We start from the raw sequence: 26,769 nt of genomic DNA on the forward strand, positions 1-26,769 counted from the left end.
TCTAATTCATTACATCTTTATTGAAAAAGTACAGTTGAATACTATTGTGCAACATATACATATATTTTATGCATGACATATATCTGGATCTTAAATGTCCCAAAGAAATAGGATCAGGACTGCTATATTAATTACAGAACTTGTTCTATACAAAGAAAAACATGTTTCACAAACTAAAGAAATATTTTGAATTATTTTCCAGAAAATTACATGATTGTTTTAGACGTGATATGCTTAGTCGGACATTGGAATGTTAATGAGAAATCACAGATCATCCACTCTCTTTCAGTTCACTAATCAAAACAAAAATAATTACACATAGTTTATTTAAAGAATTCCTACACAGTACCTTCATCTTTTATTCAAATGACAAAACATTGGTTTGGTAAACATTTATGCAATCATCTTCTAGTTATTTTTCTTTTTTTTTACCTGGAGTGCACAAATTACTTAAAAGAGGGTAGGTTTGGCACTTTTATACTGATGTCACCAATATTAATATTTCTTGGGATCTCTGGAAGGTTCATATTCTTTACAGCTGAAACTGCCCGGGCTGGGGCTCCTGCTAAACCAGCCTGTATACAGAAGAAAAAGATTCTGCTAAAAGGATGTCCAGTGTAATCAACAATGTGCTACTAAGATATAGCTTTACTACAATACATCTTATAAGAAAGACATCAACACTAAGGTTAGAAAAACAGATGACATTTTGGGTTGGGATGAAATGAGATTATTCGGAAATATTTAACCAGAACAAGAGAAAAAAAGCAGTTCACACATTCTCTAAAATATGGTTAACACATGCAATGGTAGCTTGATAAAAAAAAATTAACATGTAGTCTGTAAAACAACCATACTGAGATTAAACATAAGGAAAGGCTCATGCTGACTTTGATTTCTACTGTTTCCAGGTTGCCTACATAAAGTATACCTGCCCCTAGCCTGGACTTGTACCATCTTAAAGCCATTGTGTTTAATCAGATGCCAAAATTGTATTACCATATATACTCAGGTATAAGCTGACCCTAATAAAAGTCAAGGCACTTAATTTTACCACAGAAAATTGGGAAAACCTATTGACTCGAGTGTAAGCCAAGGATGGGAAATGCAGCAGCTACTGGTAAATTTCAAAATAAAAATAGATACCAATAAAATTACATTAATTGAGGCATCAGTAGGTTAAATGTTTTGGAATATTTACATAAAACTGTAATTTAAGATAAGACTATCCAACTCTGATTAAACCTTTATTCTAACTTTCTTCAATGTTAATGTGCTTACGTATGCTTCCAATAATGAGTAAAATAATAAATACAACAATAATAACAATAATAATAATACAGTAAAATAATGGAAATGTAACAATAAAAATAAAAATAAATAGAGTAATATAATAAATGTAATAATAATAATAATAATAATAATGTAAAATGATAAATAACTTTGACTCAAGTATAAGCCAAGGGGGGCTTTTTCAGCCTAAAAGGGGGCTGAAAAACTCATCTTATACTCGCGTATATATGGTACATAAAAAAGCAAAGTTTTAACATTGGTTATTTAATGCCTATTTAATGCCTATTGTCTTACATGCTTTACAGAGGTGAACGGTGCATTCTCTTTAGATCTTTCCCCCATGCCATCTAGTACAAGGGACTTTCCAATAAAGAAACACTGAAAAACCTCAAAAGCTTATATACTAGATAGTGTTTTAAAATTATCTGAGTCTGCAAATAAAGAAGGCATACATTAAGTGTTTTCTTGGATAAGTTAAAGACAGACAAAAAGACACCTGAGTTTCCCACCTCCATCTTAGATCTGTTCTTTAGATTTAGAGGGGGAAATGCTCTAGAGTCTAAATTTATTAGATTGTTGTTGTTTATTTGTTGAGTTGTTCCTGACTCTTTGTAATCTCATGGACCAGCCCACGCCAGAGCTCCCTGTCGGCTGTTGCCACCCCCAACTCCTTCAATGTCAAGCCAGTCACTTCAAGGATACCATCCATCCATCTTGCCCTTGGTTAGCCCCTCTTCCTTTTTCTTTCCATTTTCCCCAGCATCATTGTCTTCTCTAAGCTTTCCTGTCTTCTCATTATGTGGCCAAAGTACTTCATCTCTGCCTCTAAATATTCTTCCCTCCAGTGAGCAGAAATTTATTAGATTGATAATCTCAAATGTAAAATGCTTCTCACACCCTCAATCCCCTTTTGGTCTTATGAACCTTACTAGATTATAAATCACATGCCCTACGTTTCTAGGAAGTAAAGGGATTTTCCTTTCAAAACTATCATTTTGAGAACACAAGGACAAAAGACAACCAAATATATCTGACACTAAGCTAGTATTTAGGCTAGGAAACATATGACACAAAAGTATTGTAAAGCCAGTACATTCAAGGGTCTTTTTTTGTATTTTTCCTGGAATCCTGAGAATTTCAATATTCACTAAAATAAATTGCTAGGTTTAGCAATTTATTTTATATTTAGCGAAATTTTTGAAAACATGTACAAATGCTAAAGCAAAAGATCATTAACGTTTTCATAATTAAATATTATAAATATATTTCTTTTACTTGTAGTTTGCTCTCTGGCACTTAAAATATGCAAATAATCCTATAAATTCAATTATATACTTTTAAAAGTCAGAGATCAGCTACAGATCTACAAATAGATTATACCCGCACTTGTCCATGATTTTAAGCAATGTTTATTTACTATTTTGCCACCATTGTCTCTTCTGTTAAATAGCAATATTGTATATAACACACTTTATGGGAGATCAAAGAACTTGGTACTGAATAGTTTTGGACCTTTTCACCCCCAGCTGCATTCTTGTATTTTGAAATAATGGATTCCAGAGGTTAACCAGGATTATGCAGGATTTTGAGTCTCTTCAAACAAAACTGTCTAGATTGCATAATCATTTCACTTACAGGCAGAGCAATCCAAGGGAGGGATAGGAAAGCCTGTAATGGACAAACCACAACTTCAAGAACAAATGTCTTGCTCTTTAAAAAGTTTGTTACAGATTTTACTCTATTTGGCAGGTATCGGCTACAAGCCATTTCAAGTGAACTAAATAATTTAAATGGAGTTGCTTGAATTTTAATCACACAAATTCTCAACACATTCCAGTAACATAATGTTCAGTAATTAAGAAGGATATTTGGCCCACATGCAGCCCATGGGGTTTCTGTTGTCTATCCCTGTCTTACATTGTCCTAGAATATTTGGATTACATTTTGTTTCAAAGAATAATCCACTGCATGCTTTCTCTTGAGTTTTTGTAGCAATGAGAAAGTTCATAGAACCATGAAATCATAGATTTGAAAGGGTCATTTAGTTCAAACCACTGCTATGCAGGAATACACAATCTGAGCACTCCTGACAGATAGTCTGTTTAAAAACTTCCCAAAAAGAAGATTCAATGCTTTGAGGCAGCAGATTATTCAACTGCCGGACATGTACAGAGTTAAATAAATATGAAGAATTGCTAAGTAAACTTAAAAAACAAGAAATATCTGGGGAAAGGATTAACTGGGAAAATATATAATGGATTAATAGGCGAGGATATAGAGTTGAAGTTGTTAGAAAAGGTATGGGAAGGAGACCTAGGGCCTCTGATGGATCTAGAATGGAAAAGGGTTCTAAAGTGGAGCGTGGTTAAGAATCTGTCAACAAGATTAAAAGAAAACTTGCATAAAGTCATAAAGAGATGGTATACCACACCGATTAAATTACACCAGATGGATAGGAAGCAAAGTAACCTCTGCTGGAAATGTGGCATGCACAAAGGGACATATTTCCATTTATGGTAGGAATGCCCAGAGCTGAAGAGTTTTTGGAACAATATATTTATTGAAATAAGTAATGTTATAGAATTAAACATTGTCCCAGATGCTAGGTTAGCATTACTAATGGATGCCACAAAGCTGAACTTAGAAATGGGGAAAAAAAACAACTAGTGATTATTTTACACAGTAGCGAGACATAATTGCAAGGAATTGGCAGATAGTAACCAATCTCATGCTGGAAGCATGGTATGCGGAGATATAGAACGTTGCCTTAAATGATAAAATATCAATGGAAATGAGGATGTTCAGGTGGGAAATTAAAAGATCAGAATTTGATTCATACTAGTCAGATTTCATTAAATATATTTTAGAGACTGATAAGGGAAAGCAATACAACCTTGTCTGGGTTTGACATTTGTTTACTAGTTGTCTCATAAATTTATGGCAAATGAAATGATACTTGTTCAGACCTTGGTGGCGGGATTATGTGTTTGTAAAATGTTCATTGCTTTGTGTTCTATTTACACTGTGTGGATTTGCTCTTTGATATAAATATTAAAACCTTTCTCTGCTTAATCTATAATATTTCTAAATATCCTATAGTTTTAAAAATTATCCAGGTTAAGAAAACAAATGCTTATTTGAATGCCAATGAACTTTCTATAAAGAAAGTTATTGGAAAGGACTGTACATTCCCACCTTTTTCCTAATCAGCTCTGCTTGAAGACAGGGCACATTGAATCAGCAAGTTTAGCTTCTGAGTAAACATACTTAGGATTGGCTTGTTAGTTAAGAACCATGTTAGGAAAAAAATACAAATGCTTTTCCGTTTTTATCTTCTGCTACTAAAATTATTTTTCCAAAAGCAACTTTGACATTTTAAATACACTCAACTAAATAAATACTCATTTTTGGCAAGGACAATTTAGTCCTTACAAGTTTCCTTTACAAAAGTGCATAAAAGCAACATAACACTGCCTAGATTTAACTGGAAGCGATAAACAAAGGAAAATATCTACCTTTTAATATGGGAAGGAATGCATATTTAAATCTAGGTCCTCCAGCATTATGGTTAACTTCTGCTGGAGCTTGACCATATAATGTTTCAATGAAACCCATAAATAAATCTACAAAAGTCAAACTTGTAATTATGGAGGGCCAACTGTAGTGCTTTTGCAGCATTTGACACTTCTGGCCCTATAGTCAGTTTTAGGGGCCGGGGGAGCTATTTTCCAGAAAATATAGGAAGACCCTTGTTTATATAATGCCATACATAAACAAGAAAGCCAGAATGTCCTTTATATATATTATTTTACTACTAAGCTTCAAAAGAGTATAATCTATTGTAAGGTGGAGGATTTCCCACCCGCATTTCATTTTCTCTATAAACCTCTAGATGAGGGCTGGAAAACTCTTCAGATTCTATTTTCAGTACTAGAAAGATCTATAGACCAAAATAACGTAATGCTGCCATGAGCATTATAGTACTTTTAAAAAGTCAATGTAAAGGCCCGTAGAGCATTTAAAATGCTTATACTTATTCAGATAATTCCACGGCACATGTAATAAATACTGGCATGTAATGGGGAGTAATATAGTATAGGTAAGATTCATTTTTGCTGGGATAACTTGTGTAGTGAGTCTGTGGTGCTAAATGTCCAACCAACCAAGTCCAATGTGCAAATTATTGACACACAGGACTACAGTCTTAAGAATAGAATTATGATGATGTCAGACTTATAAAGTGGGCCCATAATATCCATGGGCTCAGGGTCCATGGATTTGACCAACTGCATTACCGAGCACAAGACTTTGCACAGCATGAGCAGTACTTTGTTGTGATTATGTATCTTCAAGTCATTTCTGATTTGTGGCAAATCTACTACAAGGTTTTCTAGGCAAGACTTGCTTTTACCTCTTAGACTGTAAACTGTGTGTCATGCTCAAGGCTACTCATTCACTAGCCTGGCTGAGTAGGGATTCAAGCCCTGGTGTTGAGAATCTTGAGCTCTATTCACACTGACAGTTTAATGCAGTTCAAAGCTAACTTCAAACTCTGGAGGAGGCCAGACAACAAACTCCCTCAAAAAAAAAAAAAAAAAAAAAGGAAAGAAGGCCCTTAATGTGCATCCACTGTCTGCCATTTGTGTAATCACCATCCAGGCCTCAACCTGGTTCCATTCCTGAAGAATGTGACCGGGTCTTGCTGCTGGCCTATGCCATTTAATTAACATGGATCCCAGTATCTGCATTTTCTGCTATCTCTGGAGGGTCTGGAGACCAAACCCAAAGAACTGCCAAGGACCCATACAATCACTTATTGAATCAAAAAAATGAAGAAAGGATAGCTTCTTTTGCTACAAATGGGACATATATTTTGTAAACGATGAGAACTTAAAAATAAAGTATAGTACCTCACCGCTCCTTTATATCCAAAACAGGATAAATGTTTTCAATGTGAAAGTATAGTGAATTTGTATCTGTTAAAACCAGGGGTCCTCAAACCAAGGCCCAAGGGCAGGATAGGCCTTCCAAAATCATTTACCCGGCCCTCGTTCAGGGTCCACCTAAGTCTGAAATGACTTGAAAGTACACAACAACAACCCTATCTCATTAGCCAAAAGCAGACCCACGCTTCCCACTGAAATACCAATAAGTTTATATTTGTTAAAAATGTTCTTCATTTTAATTATTATATTGTTTTTACGTGGGTTTTTTTGCACTACAAATAAGATATGTGCAGTGTGCATAGGAATTCATTCATGTTTTTTTCACATTTTAATCTGACCCTCCAACAGTTTGAGGAACTGTGACCTGACCCTCTGTTTAAAACGTTTGAGTATCCCTGGTAAAAACCCTTTGTCCATTAGTTTAATGGCTGACAAGCCTTCTCCAGCCTTTATTTTGATGAAGTCTATGGATCTTCTCACTTCACCAGTGGTCTCCTTGACAGCAGACACTTTCTGCCAGTGCAGGATTTGAGGTAACAGTTGGAAGTTGCTAGAAAGCCCAAAATATATGATGATTCATGCACTCAAGACATATGATTCTAAAGAACTAGAGGCAAAAAACTGATAAAATGAAAAGAAAAGAAAAAGCTGCAAACAGGACCAAATGAGGCTCCAAACTGATCTATCAATGCAGTGGAAGGGGTGGTAATCTGATTATGAATAGAAAGAAAAGGCAGACAAGGGCCAGCCAATACACTTATGGTTAAAAACATAATTTGATAAGGTACTTTGCAAAGGATAGCTTCAAGACAGGTAGTAGAGTGAGAATTATGAAGATGCCCTATGTGCACCAGTTATCTCAAACGTAGCACTTGATACCATAACATCAATAGCAAAACACTTCACACTTTCAACTGCTGGCTTCTGACTACAAGCCTGATCATGTCAACATTTCAAGGATTTTCTTGAACTATAAAGTCAATCTCTATTCCAAAATCTGCCTGGTTTTTGACATATTAGTGGTAAGCACTGGCTTAATCAGTTTATTAAACTCCAAAACAATATATTCCCCTCCATATTAAGATGACAAACAGGGCATGTGAAGGCAAAAGAAGCAAAGCGTTTTAGAGCTCCTTTTAGTGATGTTAAAACACCATTTTAACATAAGAAGTAAAACTCTTAAATTCAACTTATAAATATGTATTTTAGCTTAAGAAAATAGCATTCTACATTTTTAAAAGAAAACAAATCATGAGGAATTACTGTGGCTAGACACCATAATTACACTTCAGTTAATAAAGACACTGGGTTTATTTTATGATTTTCGCAACAAGACCTTAATGGAAAAATACTTATTTTTTGTTCTTCCCATTTTCCACTATGGACAATATATTTATCTATATATCACTATTAGAAAAAAAAAATACAAAAACCTTATTTTAGTTTGGTGAACATATCATCAAAACATTTAAATTTAAATACCCGATTTATCAAACATCAAAACTTTAGGCACAAAATATAAATCACAGAGTACTTCTAAGACACAGTGAACATTTTCAGAATGATACTTTAAATTCTCTTTAATCTAATTTTTTTTCAATTCCCAGTTCACATCTGACACAGCCTCTGCCTATGATTCCCCAAATCCCCCAGTTACAACAAAAATGAGAACACTACCAAGCACTCTGTTCTGATATTAGAGCAGAAACAGCTAAAGAAACAGTCAAGGTAGATAAGGATTATTATTAGCGCGGGGGGGGGGGGGCGGACAGACATATCTCTTATCTATGCATTTCTTGTAATGATAGATAGATCTCATCTACTCTACAGGTTTCTATGTCAAATAGTTATGTAGAAAAAGATTCTCCCATCTTGTTGCAGCACAAATTCTGTGAGCTAAAATAATTGATAGTATGCTTACATCAAAAAGTAATCACTTTCCTTTCATATTTTACAAAAGAAATTAATCATAATCCATGGTGTTTCTGAAATCTAATCACCCGCAAACAACTGAAGAGCTTATTTCTGGGATTCTTGGTCACCTCAATAAGGAACAATCAGTCCTGATACTTCGTACAGAGTACAAGAGGACAAGAATGTCCAGAAGGTTTTAGAAGTACAGTATGAGCTCACAGACAGCTAGAATTACAATTAACCAGACAATACATTGGCCCAGCTGCTTTGCAATCTCAGTTTAAATGAACACACGAGTTGTATGAGTCACTGAAAGGCATTGGGTTAGATCCATTGTAACACCTGCAGAAAAAGAAGATTGATAGAAAACTAATTTTTTTCGCAACCTCTTCTCTACAGCAACTTTTCTTGGATGGATATGTGGGTTCCTCTGACTTAATTTCTACAATCCCACATTTACATTCAGCCATCCACTCAAAACAGCCCTTTTCCAAGCCCCCAAAAAGCTTTTGAAGAACCTCAGGCCACTGCTGGTTACAGGAATATAAGGAAAGCCATTTTCTATTGACCTCTTTTTGTGGGTGTTCCTCTGGATCTAACCTATACTCTTAAGGCCTTCAGCGACACTGGCTTGTGGCTACAAATTGAGAACTCCAACATATACAGATATATATGCTGTGGTAACACTTAATGTTAACTACATTCACCCAGTTAACAGCTGTCAGAAAGCCATGTTCCTTCAAGTTACCAAAAAAAGCAGAAATAGAAAGTATATTTCAGGACACGATTTAGTAATATGGAAGCTCTACGTTTTCCTTTGATTATCAAAAGTGCTTTAGTTGTGGTCTCTTATGAAACCTTAAATTATTCTCCAAATGACAGATAGTTGAGCTTCCCAAGAGACCGTGCTCATTATAAAAGGCAATTTCTTTTATATGCACCTATCTTCCAGTATATATTTAATGTGTGGCTAACATAGCTGCTGGTATTTTATATCAACCCTTCTTCCTAGAACAAGTATGATTCAAAGCAGCAGGGTTATGAATAGGATGGGAGGATGCAGTACAGAATATAAAAAATGGTCATGTTCTCTTCTCATGAGGGTAAATAAATGAACAGAATTAGAGAAAAAACAAAATGAGGTCTGCAAGTATATCAAAATGCCAAACAGATAGAAGACTTAAGACATACTTTTTGAAATTTCAAGCACTTGGATCACAGCGATAATAATGGATGGGCATGATTTCTCAGAATTTGTTTATTATAGTCTTTAAATTGCCAGACCCAAAAATAAAAACAGAATATGTACAAGCAAAACGTAAAATAGAGCAATACTACTTTAAAAAAAAGAAACACAAATTTAAAACCCTTTTCTTACACTTTGAAACATTTCTGTAGTTTGGGGAAACAGGCAAAGAGAAAGACATGAACTGATCGGACCACTATTCTGTACATTATGGTTCCTGTAAGAATCTAAAACCATTATCTAATTTTGTCACTGAACCCTGAATAGTATAAAATATAATGCCATTCTAACTGGAAGCAACATTTGGCTTCCTGGGACATTTTTGGTATACTCTAAAAATTATATGTTCAATTCTTTATATAATTTCATTCTATTAGAACATAGTGTAATCTGAAGTTCATTTCCCTTCATAGCTAGTGATGACGCAATAGACTGCTATGTGATTTTATTGCTTACCAAATTAGCCAAGGTTTACAAAGCATGTAATATATAGAGAGCTATGGATGCAAACTTCTGCTTTCTGGGCTCTTCTGAACACTGCACTCCTAATTTGTTAAGTTTTTTTCTAAAGTCTTCTAAGGAGTGCCAAAGAGGGACACAAAACCTTTCTGGACAACTATAACACCATCCATGTGAGACACACTGTGTGCCAATTTCCCTTTCTACTTTAATTAGAATATTCTAATTAACTGGCCCCTAAAAGGTGGTGCAGCTAGGTTATTTGGTGTCTTAGACCACCCCCACTTTTACACAATGATTCATAGCACTTGAAATAGTGTCCATCCTTCTTCTCTTCCCTCCTATTCCATTCTAGAAGCTAACACACATAAAGTCTTATCCTGCCAGCATGGTTTGTCAGCCCTGCCAAGGAAAACAAAATTATGTGCATATGTAGCTTTACTTTACAAAGTTACACAAATCCTTCATGGTTACAGGAATAAAATAGACCTTGCTACCCTTATGCTGCTTAATTTCATTTAATAATAAGCATATTAGAAATATGCTTATTAGTAAAAGGATGTAATAGTAAAGAATATAATTTATAATTTTCAGAATAAATGAACATCTGCACACATACAAATGTCCACAGATTACTAAACATTTTTTAAATAAGATGGAAGCTACAAGCGTCTGTCTGAAAAGTATCTGTCTCATAATTTGCTATTCTCTGTGTGATCATCTGGGGACTCTGGACTTTGGCCTCAAGGTCTAACCCTAGCTGCACCACCAAGTATTCTCTTAATGATTTTTAACTTTTGGAGATTTTGACTGCTTGCAATGCCCACAAATATCTATCTAGAGACAATTTTAGATAACACGCAGTTAAATTTCAAGTCTTCTTCTGATCCTATAATAACTTCATGGAACTATTTCCGAGTATAAAATAAAAATAAAACAGTTGTACTATGGAGAATTCTGATAAATATTCTGTTCATTCCTATTCTAAAAATCATTTTTGGGAGAATTCCTAGATGAAAGGTTGGCTGACAAAACTGAGGAAATCCAAGATGTCAACTCCTTGCATAACAAGAAATTGCCTTTGGTTGCACAAAATGTCATTAGTCATGTCTTTGGAGTTACCCGTGTTTATAGACCATTAAATTTTCTGCAGTTTTTATTAGTGTAGTGGTTCTCAACCTGTGTGTCCCCAGATGTTTTGCCTTACAATTCCCAGAAATCCCAGCCAGTTTACCAGCTGTTAGGATTTCTGGTAGTTGAAGGCCAAAATATTTGGAGACTCACAGGTTGAGAACCACTGTGATTAGTGCATCCTTAGCCAAGGATACATAGATCGATAGCCCTATGCCACAACAAAGCAAATGGAAGTGGGTTATGGGATGATTACTCCCTTCTTCTTCCCCTTCTGAAGCATGCTATCATCTTCCTCAGTTTTAAATGTTACATTGACAATGATGTTTCCTGCATTTAAGAATAGCCAGGGTTTCTACTTCTCCAGGATTCGCAATCGAAGTGGAAACATATTTTAAAATCCTGGTGAAGAAAAACTCCTAGAAAGCATAAACTACTTGCAACGAAATTGTTGACATGACTTAATTATCGTTTAGCCTAGTTGTAGGGGCTTATGTCTCAAGAGAGAACTGAAGGAGAAGGGAGGTGGGGAGGCCAACAAAGCCCTATACACTTTGCTGAAGTGCAGTTCTGCATTCTACCTGTACCAGCTAAATGAGATTTTTTTCATAATGCATTTTAAAGATATAAATCTCAAAGCTGAATGCTAATGAAAGGAAGAAAAAAATGAAATATAATGAAGTTAATGACAATCTAGAAAATACACTACAGGCAATAAAAGATGAGGGAAACTATCACAAAAAGTAGGCTACAAAGACTAGTATGGGTTTATCAACACATAATTTTTGAGTCTGGCCTAATATGTTTATTGCCTTTGACATCATTTTGCTTTCCCTTTATTAAATAGAAGCACAAATTGGCAATACCTGGATCTACCTGTCCTGTCTGGGAGACTGAAAGATAAAGGTCTGTAAAGAGAAGAATGGAAAGAACTAGAAAAGATCAGGTGGTTTGAAAAAATGAGGACTGGCTTAAACAACCAAAATGACACCCATCTGAACACTACACAAACACCACAGTTTTTCCAGAGGACACCTTCCATGTCACTTATAGTGCCTGACAAACCCACATCCATTTTTTCCTCTTTCAATCCTTTTAGTAAATGCCTAGAACGTTAGCTTTCTTTTTTTTCTTTTTCTTTTTTTGCATGATTGACACATCTTTAATTGTAGGAGCTAAAACTGTTCATAGTTTGCAATGAAAGAAATCAAAGTTGGGAATGCTTCATATCCTACAAATTCATTTTGTAGATACTATCTCTTGAGTAGAAAAGAACAATGAATCATTTACAGTAGCATGGGTCCGTTCACGTTTGTCAAAGTCATTGATAGATGCATAGTCTCTGTAGTAGAGTAAAACTGCCTAAAATCTGTTGAAAGTGCTCTGGAGTTTCTTGGAACTTTTGTGTTGAAAATGAACATACAATCCACAGAGCCAATGCCTTGCTGTCCATGTTTTAGAAAGCATTATGTGTACATTAATTTGAGCTAAGGCAAATTCACAGAAAAAGAAGTTAACTGGGATCCAAAGAACCACATATACTGCTCTTTGTGTGCACCAAGGCTTTCTCACACACTTCTTCCCACCCTGCAAATTCTTGATGTAGTATCTTTGAGTGATGGATGGCCCTAGAATAATGTACAACCATGAATGGGGAGTTATGGTTAAAGATGGAATTAAGTAGGCATACACCATGGACACAAGTAGAGGGGAAACTTTGGATCACAGCCAACATTTGGGATTAGAAGTTCACATGGAAACGTTCAAAATGTCCAAACAGCTTGAAAAGAGCCAATTAGTGTACTCAGATACACTTTGTCTTGCTTCCTTTTGGTTCTCTAATATGAAATGATATCCCAGCACGCACAGCCCAAGTCACAATGCCCACTACTTGTCTGTTACCTATCTTTAAAGTTTCCTGTTAAAAAACCAAGAAAAAAAATTCACCAAGGAGATGATTTAATGGAAATTGAATTTAACTTGATCTATTTCACTGAAGTAGCCTCCTCATTTGAAATCTCAAGGTGTAGGTTAATCATTCAAACCAGAAGTTTAAGAAGTTTAAGATTTTTAAAATTTAAAAAAAATTGTGATAAATAGCCTATTGAGTTGGGTTGCTGTGAGTTTTCTGGGCTGTATGGCCATGTTCCAGAAGCATTCTCTCCTGATGTTTTGTCTGCATCTATGGCAGACATCCTCAGAGGTTGTGAGGTCTGTTGGAAACTAGGTAAGTGTGGTTTATATACCTGTGGAATGTCCAGAATGGGAGAAAGATCTCTTGTTTGAGGCAAGTGTGAATGTTGCAAATGGCCACCTTGATTAGTATTTAATGGCTTTGCTGCTTCAAAGCCTGGCTGATTGCTGTCTGGGGGATCCTTTGTTTGGAGGTGTTCTCTACACTGAGAATCCAATGAAATCCACAAGCATGTGGACAATTTTAACAGAAAGGAGAAAACTACAAAAATGAACAAAATCTTGCTACCGTTTTTTAAAAAAACGGTCTAAAATCAGGACAGTAAATAAAGAGCAAACCTCAAAAAGCAGAATTCCAGACAAGAGTCAATCAGAGCAAGCTAACCCCTCCCAACACAGGATCCCCCAGGCAGCAATCAACCAGGCTTCAAAGCTGCAAAGCCATTAAATGCTAATCAAGATGGCCAATTACAACATTCACACTTATCTCAAACAGACAAGAGTTCTTTCTCCCATCCTGAACATTCCACAGGTATATAAACCCCACTAGCCTAGTTTCCAACAGACCCCTCAACGTCTAAGGATGTCTGCCTTAGATGTGGGCAAAACGTCAGGAGAGAATGCTTCTGAAACATGGCCATACATCCTGTAAAACTCACAGTAACCCAGTGATTCTGGCCATGGAAGCCTTCGAAAAGCCTACTGGGTTCTTCTGAACGTTTTACAGTTCAAGTTGGTTTCCAATTTTCTTTCATATCTTTATTGATATTATTGCACTAGCATATTGCCATGCATCGTTTAATGTGCTATACCATTTCTGTACTTCTCAGCCAATGCTGTCCATATTGCAAATTAGAAAAAAAAATATTGTGAAGATTGAGTCAAACAGCAAATTTTAACAGCATATTAACTGGCAAAATCGATTTCCTTTGTTGATAAAACATGAATGAATCATATTCTATCTTCTTATTTGGGAGAAGTAAAATGGGACATGAAATTCAACATTAACACTACAATTGCTCGAGAAAAGAGTCGCATTTACAGTAGTGCTCTTGCTGGATCATATACTAACCTGGGGGGGGGGGGGGCAATGAACGAAGGAAAGTTTCAAAACTCAATTGCCTATGGCTAACTGCTTTTTATTTAAAGTAATACTCCAAAATAATTTGATGAACTCATTAAATTTTATTTTAAGAGCTTAGAGTTGTGATAATTTATAGGACCTCCAATACTCTCAATCATTTTATGTGTGGGGAAAAGGTCATATCAGTTTCTAAATGCCCTCAGTACAAAAAAGTTATTTTAATAACCCCAGAAATACTGGTTTATTTTGTTAGGAATGAAACACTCATTCTAGGACATGATGGCACCAGCTCCCAAATTCATCAGTTACAAAGAACCAAGAGAGGTACTTAAATTATTTGAATTTTGGATTAGACAAAGTTTTTCATTTCTTACCCAAACTTTGGCCGTTGTATTGCAAATTACACATATATTTTCTATTTATAACTCTTCATAGGTGTGCTATAAAGTAAACACTAAATAAAGATCCTCTGAGAGTAAAGACATGCTGCAGAAGACAGAAGCCTTGACTGAAGGAAGCTCAGAAATGTCTCTAAACAGATGCCAATGGCAGATGTGAGTTTGACAGAAGGGGAATGTTGAGCTAATTAAGCAATCAAGGAAGGCTTTTACATGCCACACACTACATGTTTTTTTTTAGCAATACAGGTAGCGGAATATAAAGCAATACTAAAAGATAAAGGACGATTTCACGTCATGCAGGTTCCATGATCATGCTCTAGTTGGCTTGAATGCTTGTCATTCTTACCTCAGATTTTTCCAGTTTATTCTGAGCATCAATTTGGGTGACAATTTCATTCATATTAGTCTCCAAAACCATTCCACCCATCACCATTTCAGCCAGAATATTATGAACCTAAAAAAATAACAAAATAAACTAAAAACATATCAATTAAAACAATACATCACAAACATCAACTAAGGGACATTTTTCTTAAATTAGCTTCTTCAATGTAAAATCAGTAACACATCAAATACTTAAGTGAGAGATGCCTAAGACTTAATCAGGCCCTCGGTGGTGCAGCAGATTAAACCACTGCTGCTGCACTTGCTGACCTAAAAGTTGGCGGTTCAAATCCGGGAGGCGGGGTGAGTTCCCGCTGTTGGCCCCAGTTTCTGGCAACCTAGCAGTTCGAAAACATGCAAATGTGAATAGATCTATAGGTACCGATTCTGAGGGAAGGTAACAGAACTCCATGCAGTCATGCTGGCCACATGACCTTGGAGGTGTCTATGGACAATGCCAGCTCTTCGGCATAGAAATGGAGATGAGTCTGGCACGACTAGACTTAATGTCAGGGGAAACCTTTACCTGTACCTTCTAACACTTAATACTTGTCAATGCTCCATAGCTGTAAAAACCTATGGAGCATTGACATTGAGGATGAACTGACTTTAATTCCAGTCAGTTCATCCTCAATAGAAATGTGTAGCTATTATGAGATTTATAATATGAATGGCAATCCTAATCATCTACAGTGATTGCATTATGGTTACAGACATCATTTTTATTTTTACAAGCTTTTCTACTGCTGGAAATGTTTTTCATAGTTGCATAAACATCAGAGCTTGTATAACACTGAACACTGTTTTTCTAACAGCATTTGACAGCACAATGGAAACAATCAAGGAAAGAACAACTTTTAAAAATACTTTTTTCCAGTTCAAGAAACTGCTGTGCTGAAGATTTTCCAACAGAGTAAGGGCCTCACATTGTAGAGTAACAACTATAATTATGTTAAGTCTTCATAATTATAATCAAGAGCCTTAAAAGCTTTTACCCAAGGACAATATAGTACATACATGAATAGTTATGTGAGCTGTCGTATCTGCTTTCAGTGCTATTGTACAACATATGCATATGCAACTGAACACGTAATCCATTTAGAGCAGTGGTTCCAATCCTTTGGGCCTCCAGGTGTTTTGGACTTCATCTCCCAGAAATCCCAGGCAGCTTACCAGCTGTTAGGAATTGTGGGAGCTGAAGTCCAAAACACCTGGAGGCCCAAAGGTTGGGAACCACTGATTTAGCACATTCATGTGCCAAGGCTTTTGCTTAGGGTTTTATGTTCAGAAATGATGCAAATCTACATATATGCACTTCTCTACATGATGCACCCTATCAGCAATGGTTTCTTATATTTCAAAATAATTTGGCAAAAACCCTATTTGTAGAAATCTAGAAGGTGCAAGGTATAAGCTATGGACGGAGGTTTGGCCTATAAGGTTAATGAATCTCATGACAAAAAGCATCTCAGCTTCAAGGAAGAAGCAAGTTCATATTTCAAAAAGCCTTTTTCAAAATAATAATAATAACAATAATAATGTACAAGGGCAAAATTCACTCATTTATTCACCCGCCTCAAAATCCAGATGTGGATCAGTACTTTGTAAGAGGAAAAAGACTTTCCTTGGGAAAATGGGAGGGGGGCAGGAGGAGGAGATTTTCTTGTTTGCCTTTATAAGTATTCAATGTTCCAGTCAAAGCGTGCATTCTTGGAAAAAATTACAATAGTCCCCAAGCAACCTTCAGAGGTGTCAAACAGAGAAGGGGTTGCACATACAAGGGGAAAAGTTCAGCTAAGGTTTCCAGAGAAGTTGTTTCTGGTTTCTCTAACAAATCGCTCCTCCACAACAAAATCATTATAAACTTGGCAACAGAAATTCTTCACAAAGCCACGCACATATGGGAGGAAAATTCCTTCACAATCATTAAAAGTGGCTTTTCTGTTCTTTATACAAACATGTGGCTTGCATCATTTCCTAATGAAGACTGAAGCTACTTACTCCCTCTAATGACTTGTTCTCTAAGCATCTATCAAGCCGTAATACTACTGAGGGGCAAGCATTTCTGAACTTATTTCCATATAATTTGCCTTAGGTTTCCCGTTTTAACTGTGTAGCTTGTTTTCACTGAACTCATCCGCATGGTCTGGACACATGTGTTATTGAAGGCTTTCATGGCCAGAAACAATGTTGTGAGAAGGTACTTTTTAGAAATAGACCCAACCAAAATTAAGTAGTTTTTCCAAATTGCCAGTTTCCAAGATAGTCTAACTATGTCCAGACTGGGTTGCTGTGAGTTTTCCGAGCTGTATGGTCATGGTCCAGAAGCATTCTCTCCTTAAGTTTCCCCCACATCTATGGTAGGCATCCTCAGAGGTTGTGAGGTTTGTTGGAAACTAGGCAAGGGGTGTTTAAATCCAACAAAGGATTCCCCCAGGCAGGAAGCAGACAGAGTTTGAAGCTGCAAGGCTGTTCAATGCTAATCAAGGTGACTAATTGCAACACGCATACTTGCCTCAAACAGGCAAGAGTTCTCTCTCCCACCGTGGACATTCCAGACATATAAACCCCACTTGCCTAGTTTTCAACAGACCTCACAACCTCTGAGGATGCTTGCCAGGAGAGAATGCTTCTGGAACATGACCATACAGCCTGGAAAACTCACAACAAATACACTACATTAATCTAACAGAATTGAAAGCACGAAGTCACCTACAATTTTGAAAAGCCATTTATATTTCAGAATAAGGAGGGTTTCTTCTTGACACTGACCTAGGCTCTTTATAGAATTATTCACGCTTACTAAGAAATTACAATGTGTTCCATAGATTACTGGAAGAAAGGTATACACCAGATTGCAGACTGAGGTCTAAATCCAATGTGATGCTGATGCTACATACACCACAAGTGTGGTGGAACTTGCTTCTATTCATCTTATTAGTGGTCTCCTATCTGCATACTTACCGGAGCTGTTTATCTTCCAATATCAGGCAGGATCAGGTGGCTTCAGACCATTTAACCCATGTCTTGAATACTACACTTACTTTTACTCCTTGTAATTTAACAATTGTTAAACTAAAAACAACTGGTTGGTTTATTGACAACAAAATAAACTCTAGTACAAATATTTTTGCCTGCAGAATAATTTCAGTTCACAGTACAGCAGATAACCCAAGTACCTTGTCTACATGGAAAATTAAATCCAGTTCACAGACGTTCTCAAAACACTTGTCTAATGTCTCTACAAATACCTGTGGGGAGAAAAGATTGCAAAAAGTCAAAGATTAATCAACCATTTTGTTAAGGAAAACTGAAATGTGTCACACAGAACACAGACAACTCCTGGGAATCCTGGAAATCTTATGTATCTGCACAACATGTGGAGTTAATTCTGGGGATTATCTAGCACAATCCAGCTGCACTATGAAATATCAGATTTTGCTGACATGCTTGGCATTCCTTCTCCTTCGAGTAACGTAACATATTTCTAACGAAACTCACATTCTGACAATCCTTTTATCATCTTAAATATTTTATACTCCAAGGCACTTTACAACTCCTCATTAGTAACCATGGGATAAGTGTGAGCCATTTTCTTCTAGATTTATTAGACACTCCTCTCTTCATGGAACAGGATTAATGGAAATAAAGTAATGGAATCAAGCTGTTTCTGTTGTATTTTAATTACATTTATTTTAAGCTCCAAAGATGAAATCTTAGTAAACAACATTATAAATTAGGATTTGTTTTTTTTTTTTAAAAAAAAGTCACAGTTTATTGTTTACAAGGATAAACTGCTGGGTTCATATACTCCCCTTTTCCTTCTTCTCTTTCACAATGGCAGGAAACATTTCTTTTATATTAGCAACAGTTTAATATAACATTAGCATTAATATTCTGAGCTATGTTTAACCTTAACCATAGCTTGATGAAACCGATTTGTCAGTGTTGGGTGGCAAAGCAAATCAAAAACAAAAAGGAGTTCCCCTTTGCCACCCCCACAGCATGGAGAAATATGAGCCTATCTTAGCTCATTTTTCTAGAGATTTAATTCAAAGTTGAAGCCAGCCTATAACATGATGATACAAGAATCACCATATTTAAAAGTTTCACTGACCAATAACTGTCCTTTAAAAGCAATCTAGAAAAAAATATGGCCTATGAAATCACATACAGATTGTGTGTGCAAGTACCTTGAAATCACCTGTTGACCTATGATGACCGAATGAATTTCATAGGGTTTTCTTAAGTAAGGGATATTCAAGGGTGGTTTTCTCAGTTCCTTCCCCTGAAATATAGCACACAGCATCTGGTATTTTTTGGCAGTCTCCCAACAAAATCAGGATTGACCTGGCTTAGCTTCCAAGATCAGAGGGGATCTACTGCTGTTGGGGCACACACGTATCACAGCCCTAATTCGCTTTACACCAATTTCAATGCCATTTCAAATTTATACACTTGAGTAACAAAAGCTATATTTGGATTTTGCTGTGGAAAGCCCTTGTCTTGTGAAATGTGTCCCTTGTGTTATTTATTGCATCTCACTTATCTACCACAAAGTTCAGGTGGGTATTTTACTCTTTTAACAGCTTTGCAGGCTAGAACATGACTTTCACAAACCTACCCTGTGAGCTTCATACCTACTGCTTTTAACTTTCATCTCTCACATGAATTCTTTCTTTCCGTAGAAATAGTGGAAGATGAAGAAAACGTAAAAGCAATAGTCTTGCGCTCTAGAAAGTGCATTCAATGGTTCTTATTCAACCTCCAGGGAAGTGTAATTATAGAAATCAAAAAGAATAAATAGCAAGTAAAAAATAAGATTCAATTTTTAAAAACTGCATGAGCTACTAAACATTCTCTGATACAGTTACACAAAATGTTCGTCAGCTAGCAGACTGATCAGTGTCAAATAGACACGTCTTCACTTGAATATTTTTAAAACACAGATATTAATGGCAGATTAAGTGATGGCATACAAGAATTTGATTTCAGCTGGAATGGCAGCCACAGAAAGCTTTGTGGTAAGATTTTTACAGGAAAAAAACATTAAATTTTGCTGGCACCATTGAATTAAAAGGAGTATTTGTTTTTGACGATGGAAACTTTGATATTTTTAAATATTCAAAAAAATTGAGTGATTTTATAGCTCCCTCTCCTGTTGTATTTTGAGATTTACACAGTGATATTTTTATGCAGGAAAATAGCTTTCATCTCAGAATCCAGTTCTTCTGAGCCTTACATAATTCTCTTATAGCCCATTGTTGTATATATTAAACTAATAACGCACTGTCTAACATATGCCCTGAACAGCTGAAGTATTTGTGAAATACATAATGTCTAAAGATGTTGGGTTGAGTTTAGAGTACAACAAAATTCATAACATTAGTTTCTCTTCTTTTGATGGGAATCACATCCAATTTAGTTTGGTTTTGACTCCTCTGTTATCTTAATGTTCATAAAAACAGCTGAAAGTTCAGAAGTTTTGCTGCTGTTCCTAATTGAAAATTGAAAAAGAATTCAAGACCATTGGTGTTATCATTTCAGAGAAACACCATGGCAATTGCCCAGTTCCTCTGCATTAATTTGAGATGTAATGGAACAGACACAAGACAAAGAAGAGTGGATTATTTATAGTTAAGGTAAGGAACCTACGGCTATCATATCAGATCCAGCCTGCAAAGTTATGATTCTGAAAAACAACAATAAATATTACATATTATCTGGAAATTTTACTTTTTCATATAACTTCCACAGCCAACATAGTAGCTAGTAAGTGTTAAGAAAAAACTGAAAATATTTTCCTCACATTTTTTAAAAAATATATTTGAGTAGATTCACTGTATGATTTCGGACAGCCTACCAAAACACACCAAATATCCCCAAGAAGCCTTTTGCAATCCAAATAGCATAGTCTCTAGTGATTGTTATCTACTTTACACCCCAGTGACAGATATTTTGAAGTATTACTTTACTTGCTCTTGATGTAAAAACATATCTCCTTCTCTTACATATGTTTTGCATTGTACAAATGGATGTTTTCTATCCCTCAAGCCATTATATTAGATGTTCACAAGCTGATCGTCTGACTTCATTTTATATACATGTTCATTGTTACGAAAAGTGAAAGGACAGTGAAATCGTACGCATGGTCATTCAGAAGTATGTCCCACTGAATTCAGCACTGCTTATTCCAAATGGGCATATCTGTTTTAGCAAAAAGTTTGTTGAGAGCAAAAGCATCTACACTGCAAATGATAGTAACTCACACCAAATCCAATATTACAGATTCTCTGTGTGCACAGCAGAAAGAGGTTCCTCTCATAAAGAATTTGCATATTACTTTTGTCTAAAGCCCAACAATCATTGACTAGTGCAATTTTTCAGTGGGAAATCTTTTCCATATTGTTATAGCTATTAAACATCACCAGTCTATAATTACTAGAAAGATTTTGTCTAACAGGTCGCTTTCTAAACTGTGAGTCTAGCCTACAGAGAAAAGTCCATGCCTCCATTTGAAGCACCAAACAGAAAACTTGGTAGTCATTTACATATACTCCTTGATGACTGTCATTGTTTAAAAATATATTATGCTTACATTAACACTGAGAATTATGTAGCATTAATACTAAAAAAATGTTCCATGGCTAAAAAGCAAAAATACAATGATAGGTTTAAGGATCGCTCTGATAAAACTCTCTTAGCAAAAGAAATATTTCTTTCAAGGTCTCATTAGTTTGCATGAGAAAGGATAAAATGCAGTCTCAGATGTTGCTGGGGTACAACTTCCACCAGACTTAGCTAGCATAAGGGGCATTCTGGAAGCTGCACTCCATCAATCTCAGGAAAGGCTATGCTGCCCTCTGTGGCTTACATCTAATAAGATTAGTCTGCTTCACTAAATAATAACAATAAAACCTGAATAAGCAACCGTTCAAAACTGTACGAATTCATCTATAGATTACTTACTTGTATTAAATCTAAAATGCCAAGTTCACTTTCTGAAGAATCAACACAGAAGACAAAATACAATGTAGCATAGTGTCGATATATCAATTTGTTATCGGAGCCACCTATTAATCTAAAATAGAACAAAAAAAGACAAAACAATCAAAAGCAACATTCCAATTTGACTTGGTTAAATCTACATTTAAAAAAATAGGGAAGAAATGTCATTGTGACAAAGAACAGTTATGCAACCCATTTAAATTAAAACTATTTAAGTCACATCAGTAGATAATGAATTTCTCTTAAATAAGCCGATATATAGCATAGCAGTACATGATGTGCAATGATTCACCCGTACTGCTGCTGAATGGGACAGTTCGAGATCAAGTATGCTGATCATAATTACAGCACTGAAATAAATATTACTATAGAATGATGTGGAAAAATAATTTAGCTAATGATAAAGGCACAAATACTACTTGAATGGATAAGAAGTTTAATAATATGAACATTTATCTTTGTGGTAGCAGGCTTATTTACAGTTACAAGCTTCTTACATGCAGGTTGTGGTAAATCAAAGAATTTGTCATTTTGCTTCTTTGCAAACACAGTAAGGATTGTTAGGCACTTTTATTTTTTCTCTGTTAATCTTCAGATATTTCTCACCGAAGAAATGCAACTGGTGCCAAGACATCACTGACGATTCCAGCAATCAACAACTACCGTATTTACATAATTCTAATGTGCACCTTTTTCACAAACTTGCTTAGCCAAAATTGGGGTGCACATTATATTCGATGGCACACTAGAATCGCGCCTAAACTGGGGATGAGCAAGGCAGCAAGGAGATGAGCGAAGGAGCGAGCACACAGACAAGGGAGCAAGGGAGCCAGTGAGCGAGGGAACAAGCAAAGGGGCAGGTGAGCTGGCAAAGGAGCCTACGAAGGGGTGACTAAAGAAGGGGCAAGGGAGCCAGCGAGGGCCGAGCGGATGAGCAAGGAGGCTAACAAAGGGCAAGCCAGCAAAGCAGCAAGCCAGGAGCCAAGAAGGAAGAGGCATACAACCAGTGAAGGCACTGCAGCCGCTTTCATATCTTCCTCCTTGGCTTGCCAGGGCTGCTGCCTTGCCAGCCGTAGGCCCTGAAACTAAGGAAGAGGCGGCAGCTTTCTTTGCCCTGGCTCGCTAGTGCCTCCCGCTCAGCAGAGCTGGCCTTGACATGATGCCACAAGAATGTAAATGCATATTACTGTTGTTTTGAACTGCTTATTTTATGATGTTTTATACTTATTATCAATGTATTGTTTACATGATTTTAATATGTTGTAAGCTGCTTTGGGTCCTGTGAGGGAGAAAAGCAGGATATAAATCAAGATTTCTTGTTATTATTATTATTGGTTCCACTGACACAGAGCTCCTTTCCTTCTTCCTCTCTCCTTTTCATTCTTCTTTCTCTCTGCCTTTAATTTCTTGTACCTTCTTTATATTCTCTCTCTCTCCCCCCCACCCCTCTGCCTTTTCTTCCAAGGTTTATTTCTCCCTTTCTTTCTTGTATCTTCTTTCTATTCTTTTTCTCTTTTTCTGCCTTTTCTTTCAAGGCTCCTTTCTTTCATTCCTTCTTGAACCTTCTTTCTATTCTATTTCCGCTGTGCATTACATTTGGCTGCAAATTCTTTTCTTTTTTTGGTTTCAGGGTCTTGAAAACTGAGGGGCACATCAGAGTCAATGGTGCACTAGATTTGAATAAATATCGCAGCACTATACACAGAAACCTATATTTTCTGGAAAGAAATGCTACATTTTCTCTTGCTGTACAAAGGACCAATATTTATCTGTTCATATGAATGCCCTTTCAAAATGATGTATTATTCAATGCAAAATCCTACTTCTGTACAAACCTCTACTACACAAAGCAGTTTCGAAATCAGTAATACTTACAACCCTCCTTCTAGGAAGTTACAAACATTTTCATCCCGTTTTGACACTAAATGAAATGTTTCTCTGATAATTTGTTGCTGTGTATCTTCACTCTGCAAAAAATTAAAACAAATTAAGATAGTAATGCAGGGATATACAATTTGTTTTTTTATAAAAAGAGTGATATAACATAAAACTATTTCATCATCACCCACAAGCAAAAAGGCCATTGAGTTCAAACACTTTAGGATCTATAGATTGAGTCTCCATTATCCCGAATGGTTGTAATCGGAGGGTTTCCTAATTTTGGGACATCACTATTTACATATACATAGTGACTGAGAGATAGTGAGGAAAGGAAGCTAGTCATACAACCATTGCCGGCTGAGCAATTCTCCATCAAGGGGGGAGGACTCTGTTTATCTAAGGCACAAACAAACAAAAAATCCCTGCTGCTTCCCCATCTGTCAGAAAACATTTGCCTGTTTAGCAAAATGACCAGGAAGGGAGGGGGAAATCCCCCTGCCCCATGAATCATTTTTATTCTCTCTGGGAGGGATACAGGTCAAAGGGGCCGCTCTCTGCTTGCCCTTGTGGTCCATTACCCGGGTGCCCACACTGCCATTGGCTAGTCTGAAGATGAGCACAAAAGCATCAGGGACATCCGCTTTTTACAGTGTCCTTGTGTAAACTAAATCCTCCCTGCCTTCCACCTGATCCCTTTTCCCCTCAAGAGCTTCTTGAGAAAAAATTCAGCAGGCACTGGACATGTACAAGTCCCTACCACAGAAGTGGGTGGTTGACTGGTATAAAAATGTTTTGTTTCAGATGTGTGCCTTTGGACTATGGAAGCCATTGTGGTGTAGATGTTAATATCTTCCTAGGAATAGGAGACCCAATATCAAATTCTCAATAAATAATCATGAAGCTTACTAAGTGATTTTGGGCCAGTCATCAACTCAATCTAATGCAAATGCACAAAACTTTAGACATTTGCAATGTTGAGTCCATGTCCATCAGCCCCACAGAAATGAACTAGCCAACTGCTAACCCTCAACTGTCGCACACATACAATCTCAACTTTCTACACGAAACCAAGTTTGTGTACACTGAAACCTTAGAAAAAAGAGGCATCACTATCTTAGCCAGGTGGATGATTCGAGTATTTAGATTTTTGGAATTCCAGATAAGGGATGCTCAATCTGTATAGTCTGTCTCACTGTATGTGCATGGGGACAATCTGGATGAATTGACAGAAACACATATGACAAAACAGACATGGGAAGTCACTCTTTGTTTCTTATTGACAACTATTCATGTTCCATTATGTCCCAATACACCTGTCAAATGTTGCTGATGCTACATTGGCACTAATCTACCAGGATCAAAAGCTCTCATGCCAAAGCCTGGGTAAGTATCACATATCACTAGTGAGTGAAAAAGGCTCAGGTATCAGGCAACATGAGAACCCATCAACGTGCAGCTATTGTCTCCTGCTTCTCCAATTAAGACAGCTTTACTACTTCTCCTCTCTCTTGGCCCTTTTTTCCTTTATTCCTTTATCTGATTTGTTGTCAATCCACTTCTTTGGGCTTCATGCAAATCTACCATTTGTCAAAATATATGATCCTTTTCCATTTCCAATCTTTTCCACTTCTGGCTGAATAGCTTAAATTTGGATAATATTTTGACTTTGGTTATTTAGCAATTATATTTTGTGGTAGTGTCGTTCGGGCTGTTGTGACCCTATAGATGCTTGTCCTTCCATCAGTTCCGGGGCTCAATTCTAACTGCCCGGAGCCAGGACACGATTGAGCCATGTCTTTCTAACTGCCCCCTCTTCACTCTGTGGCCCCATCCCATCAAAAATATTCCTTTACAACACAACTCTCCAACCTATCTCTTTCTTTCATGATATCCTGAAATAAGCTCAGCTTGGAGAAAGAACAATAACTCAGTTATTGCAGAGGATGCGTAACACACAGACCCTGGTGAAAAATGTAGCATTTTGCAGAAGCTTTACAGAGCTTCTCAGCATAGACAACACTGAGCCAGATAAAGCAGGATATGGCTCAATATAATAACAGTTCATATGCACAAAAAGGAGGATGGTTTTCCTTCCTACCCAACCATCAAAGTGAGTAGCGAGCCACCTCCTCCAAGGCCTCCCACAAAAGCAGTTCTGAGCTCAGAAGACAGGAAAGTAATGTTGCTGCAAAAAGCCTGCCATAGATGCAGAAATGCCTGCCATAGATGCAGGCGAAACGCCAGGAGAGAATGCTTCTGGAACATGGCCATACAGCCCGAAAAATTTACAGCAACCCACTGCCTGTATATCATTTCTTCTGATGCAATGCATACTGGGTAAAGGTGGTTGAATCAAACGAAGGGGGAGCACAGGGAGGGATGAGGCGTGAAACCGCGTTAATTCCCCCGTGTGGCCCAAGACTGCCCCCTCCTCCCTCCCTCCCTCCCTCCCTCCCTTCCTTTGGAGACTCACGTAGCGCTGGTAGAATTTGGAGAGGCGCGGCTTGCCATGGTTGTTGAAGATGAGGATGGCTTTGATCATGGCGACGAAGGAAGAGAGGCCGAGGAGCCCCTGAAAGAGACGCCGAAGAAGGGGAAGCGGTCTGCCTCGGCCTCCCCTTCTGAGGCGCTGAAGCAGCCTCCCCTTCCTTCCTTCCTCGCCGGGTCCCTTCTTCCCTCTGCTTCAGAGCCCCTCAATTCAGAGACGCGGCGTCACGTGATGACGTAAAACCGGATAGAAGCCGAGGAAAAGGGAAAAGACGCTCGGCTTACGGCAGCTCACGAGGGACAATCCCCGCAGGTCACGTGCTCGCGGTCCGCGTCTATAAA

The 26,769-nt window shown here is 37.0% G+C and overlaps 1 protein-coding gene across 2 annotated transcripts; it reads right to left on the reverse strand.

Annotated features, from left to right (window-relative positions):
• AP3S1 (adaptor related protein complex 3 subunit sigma 1) lies at positions 1 to 26,687 on the reverse strand. 2 transcript variants are annotated; one of them, XM_060761935.2, is made up of 7 exons: positions 26,414 to 26,687; positions 23,935 to 24,026; positions 22,021 to 22,132; positions 18,231 to 18,302; positions 15,014 to 15,121; positions 11,856 to 11,897; positions 413 to 575 (listed from the first exon to the last, which is right to left on the reverse strand). In XM_060761935.2, exons 1-6 carry the CDS (start codon positions 26,480 to 26,482, stop codon positions 11,862 to 11,864), a joined length of 489 nt encoding a protein of 162 aa, XP_060617918.1. In that variant the 5' UTR covers positions 26,483 to 26,687; the 3' UTR covers positions 413 to 575; positions 11,856 to 11,861. The 2 variants fall into 2 exon arrangements, with proteins under 2 accessions (XP_060617917.1, XP_060617918.1); XM_060761934.2 differs by lacking the exon at positions 11,856 to 11,897 and having other exon boundaries at positions 1 to 575.
• Between the last annotated feature and the right edge of the window lie 82 nt (positions 26,688 to 26,769).

Source organism: Anolis sagrei, chromosome 2, assembly GCF_037176765.1.
Source record: "Anolis sagrei isolate rAnoSag1 chromosome 2, rAnoSag1.mat, whole genome shotgun sequence".
Lineage (NCBI taxonomy): Eukaryota > Metazoa > Chordata > Lepidosauria > Squamata > Dactyloidae > Anolis > Anolis sagrei.

What these genes read in the sequence shown, in the direction of transcription:
- AP3S1 (XM_060761934.2), bottom strand. Translation starts at nt 26,482, where the DNA reads ATGATCAAAGCCATCCTCATCTTCAACAACCATGGCAAGCCGCGCCTC. An exon ending in GCATTTTAGATTTAATACAA is followed by an intron (nt 18,303 to 22,020) that starts GTAAGTAATCTA and finishes TTCTCCCCACAG; the next exon opens with GTATTTGTAGAGACATTAGA. An exon ending in TAATTTTCCATGTAGACAAG is followed by an intron (nt 15,122 to 18,230) that starts GTACTTGGGTTA and finishes TTATTTTTTTAG; the next exon opens with GTTCATAATATTCTGGCTGA.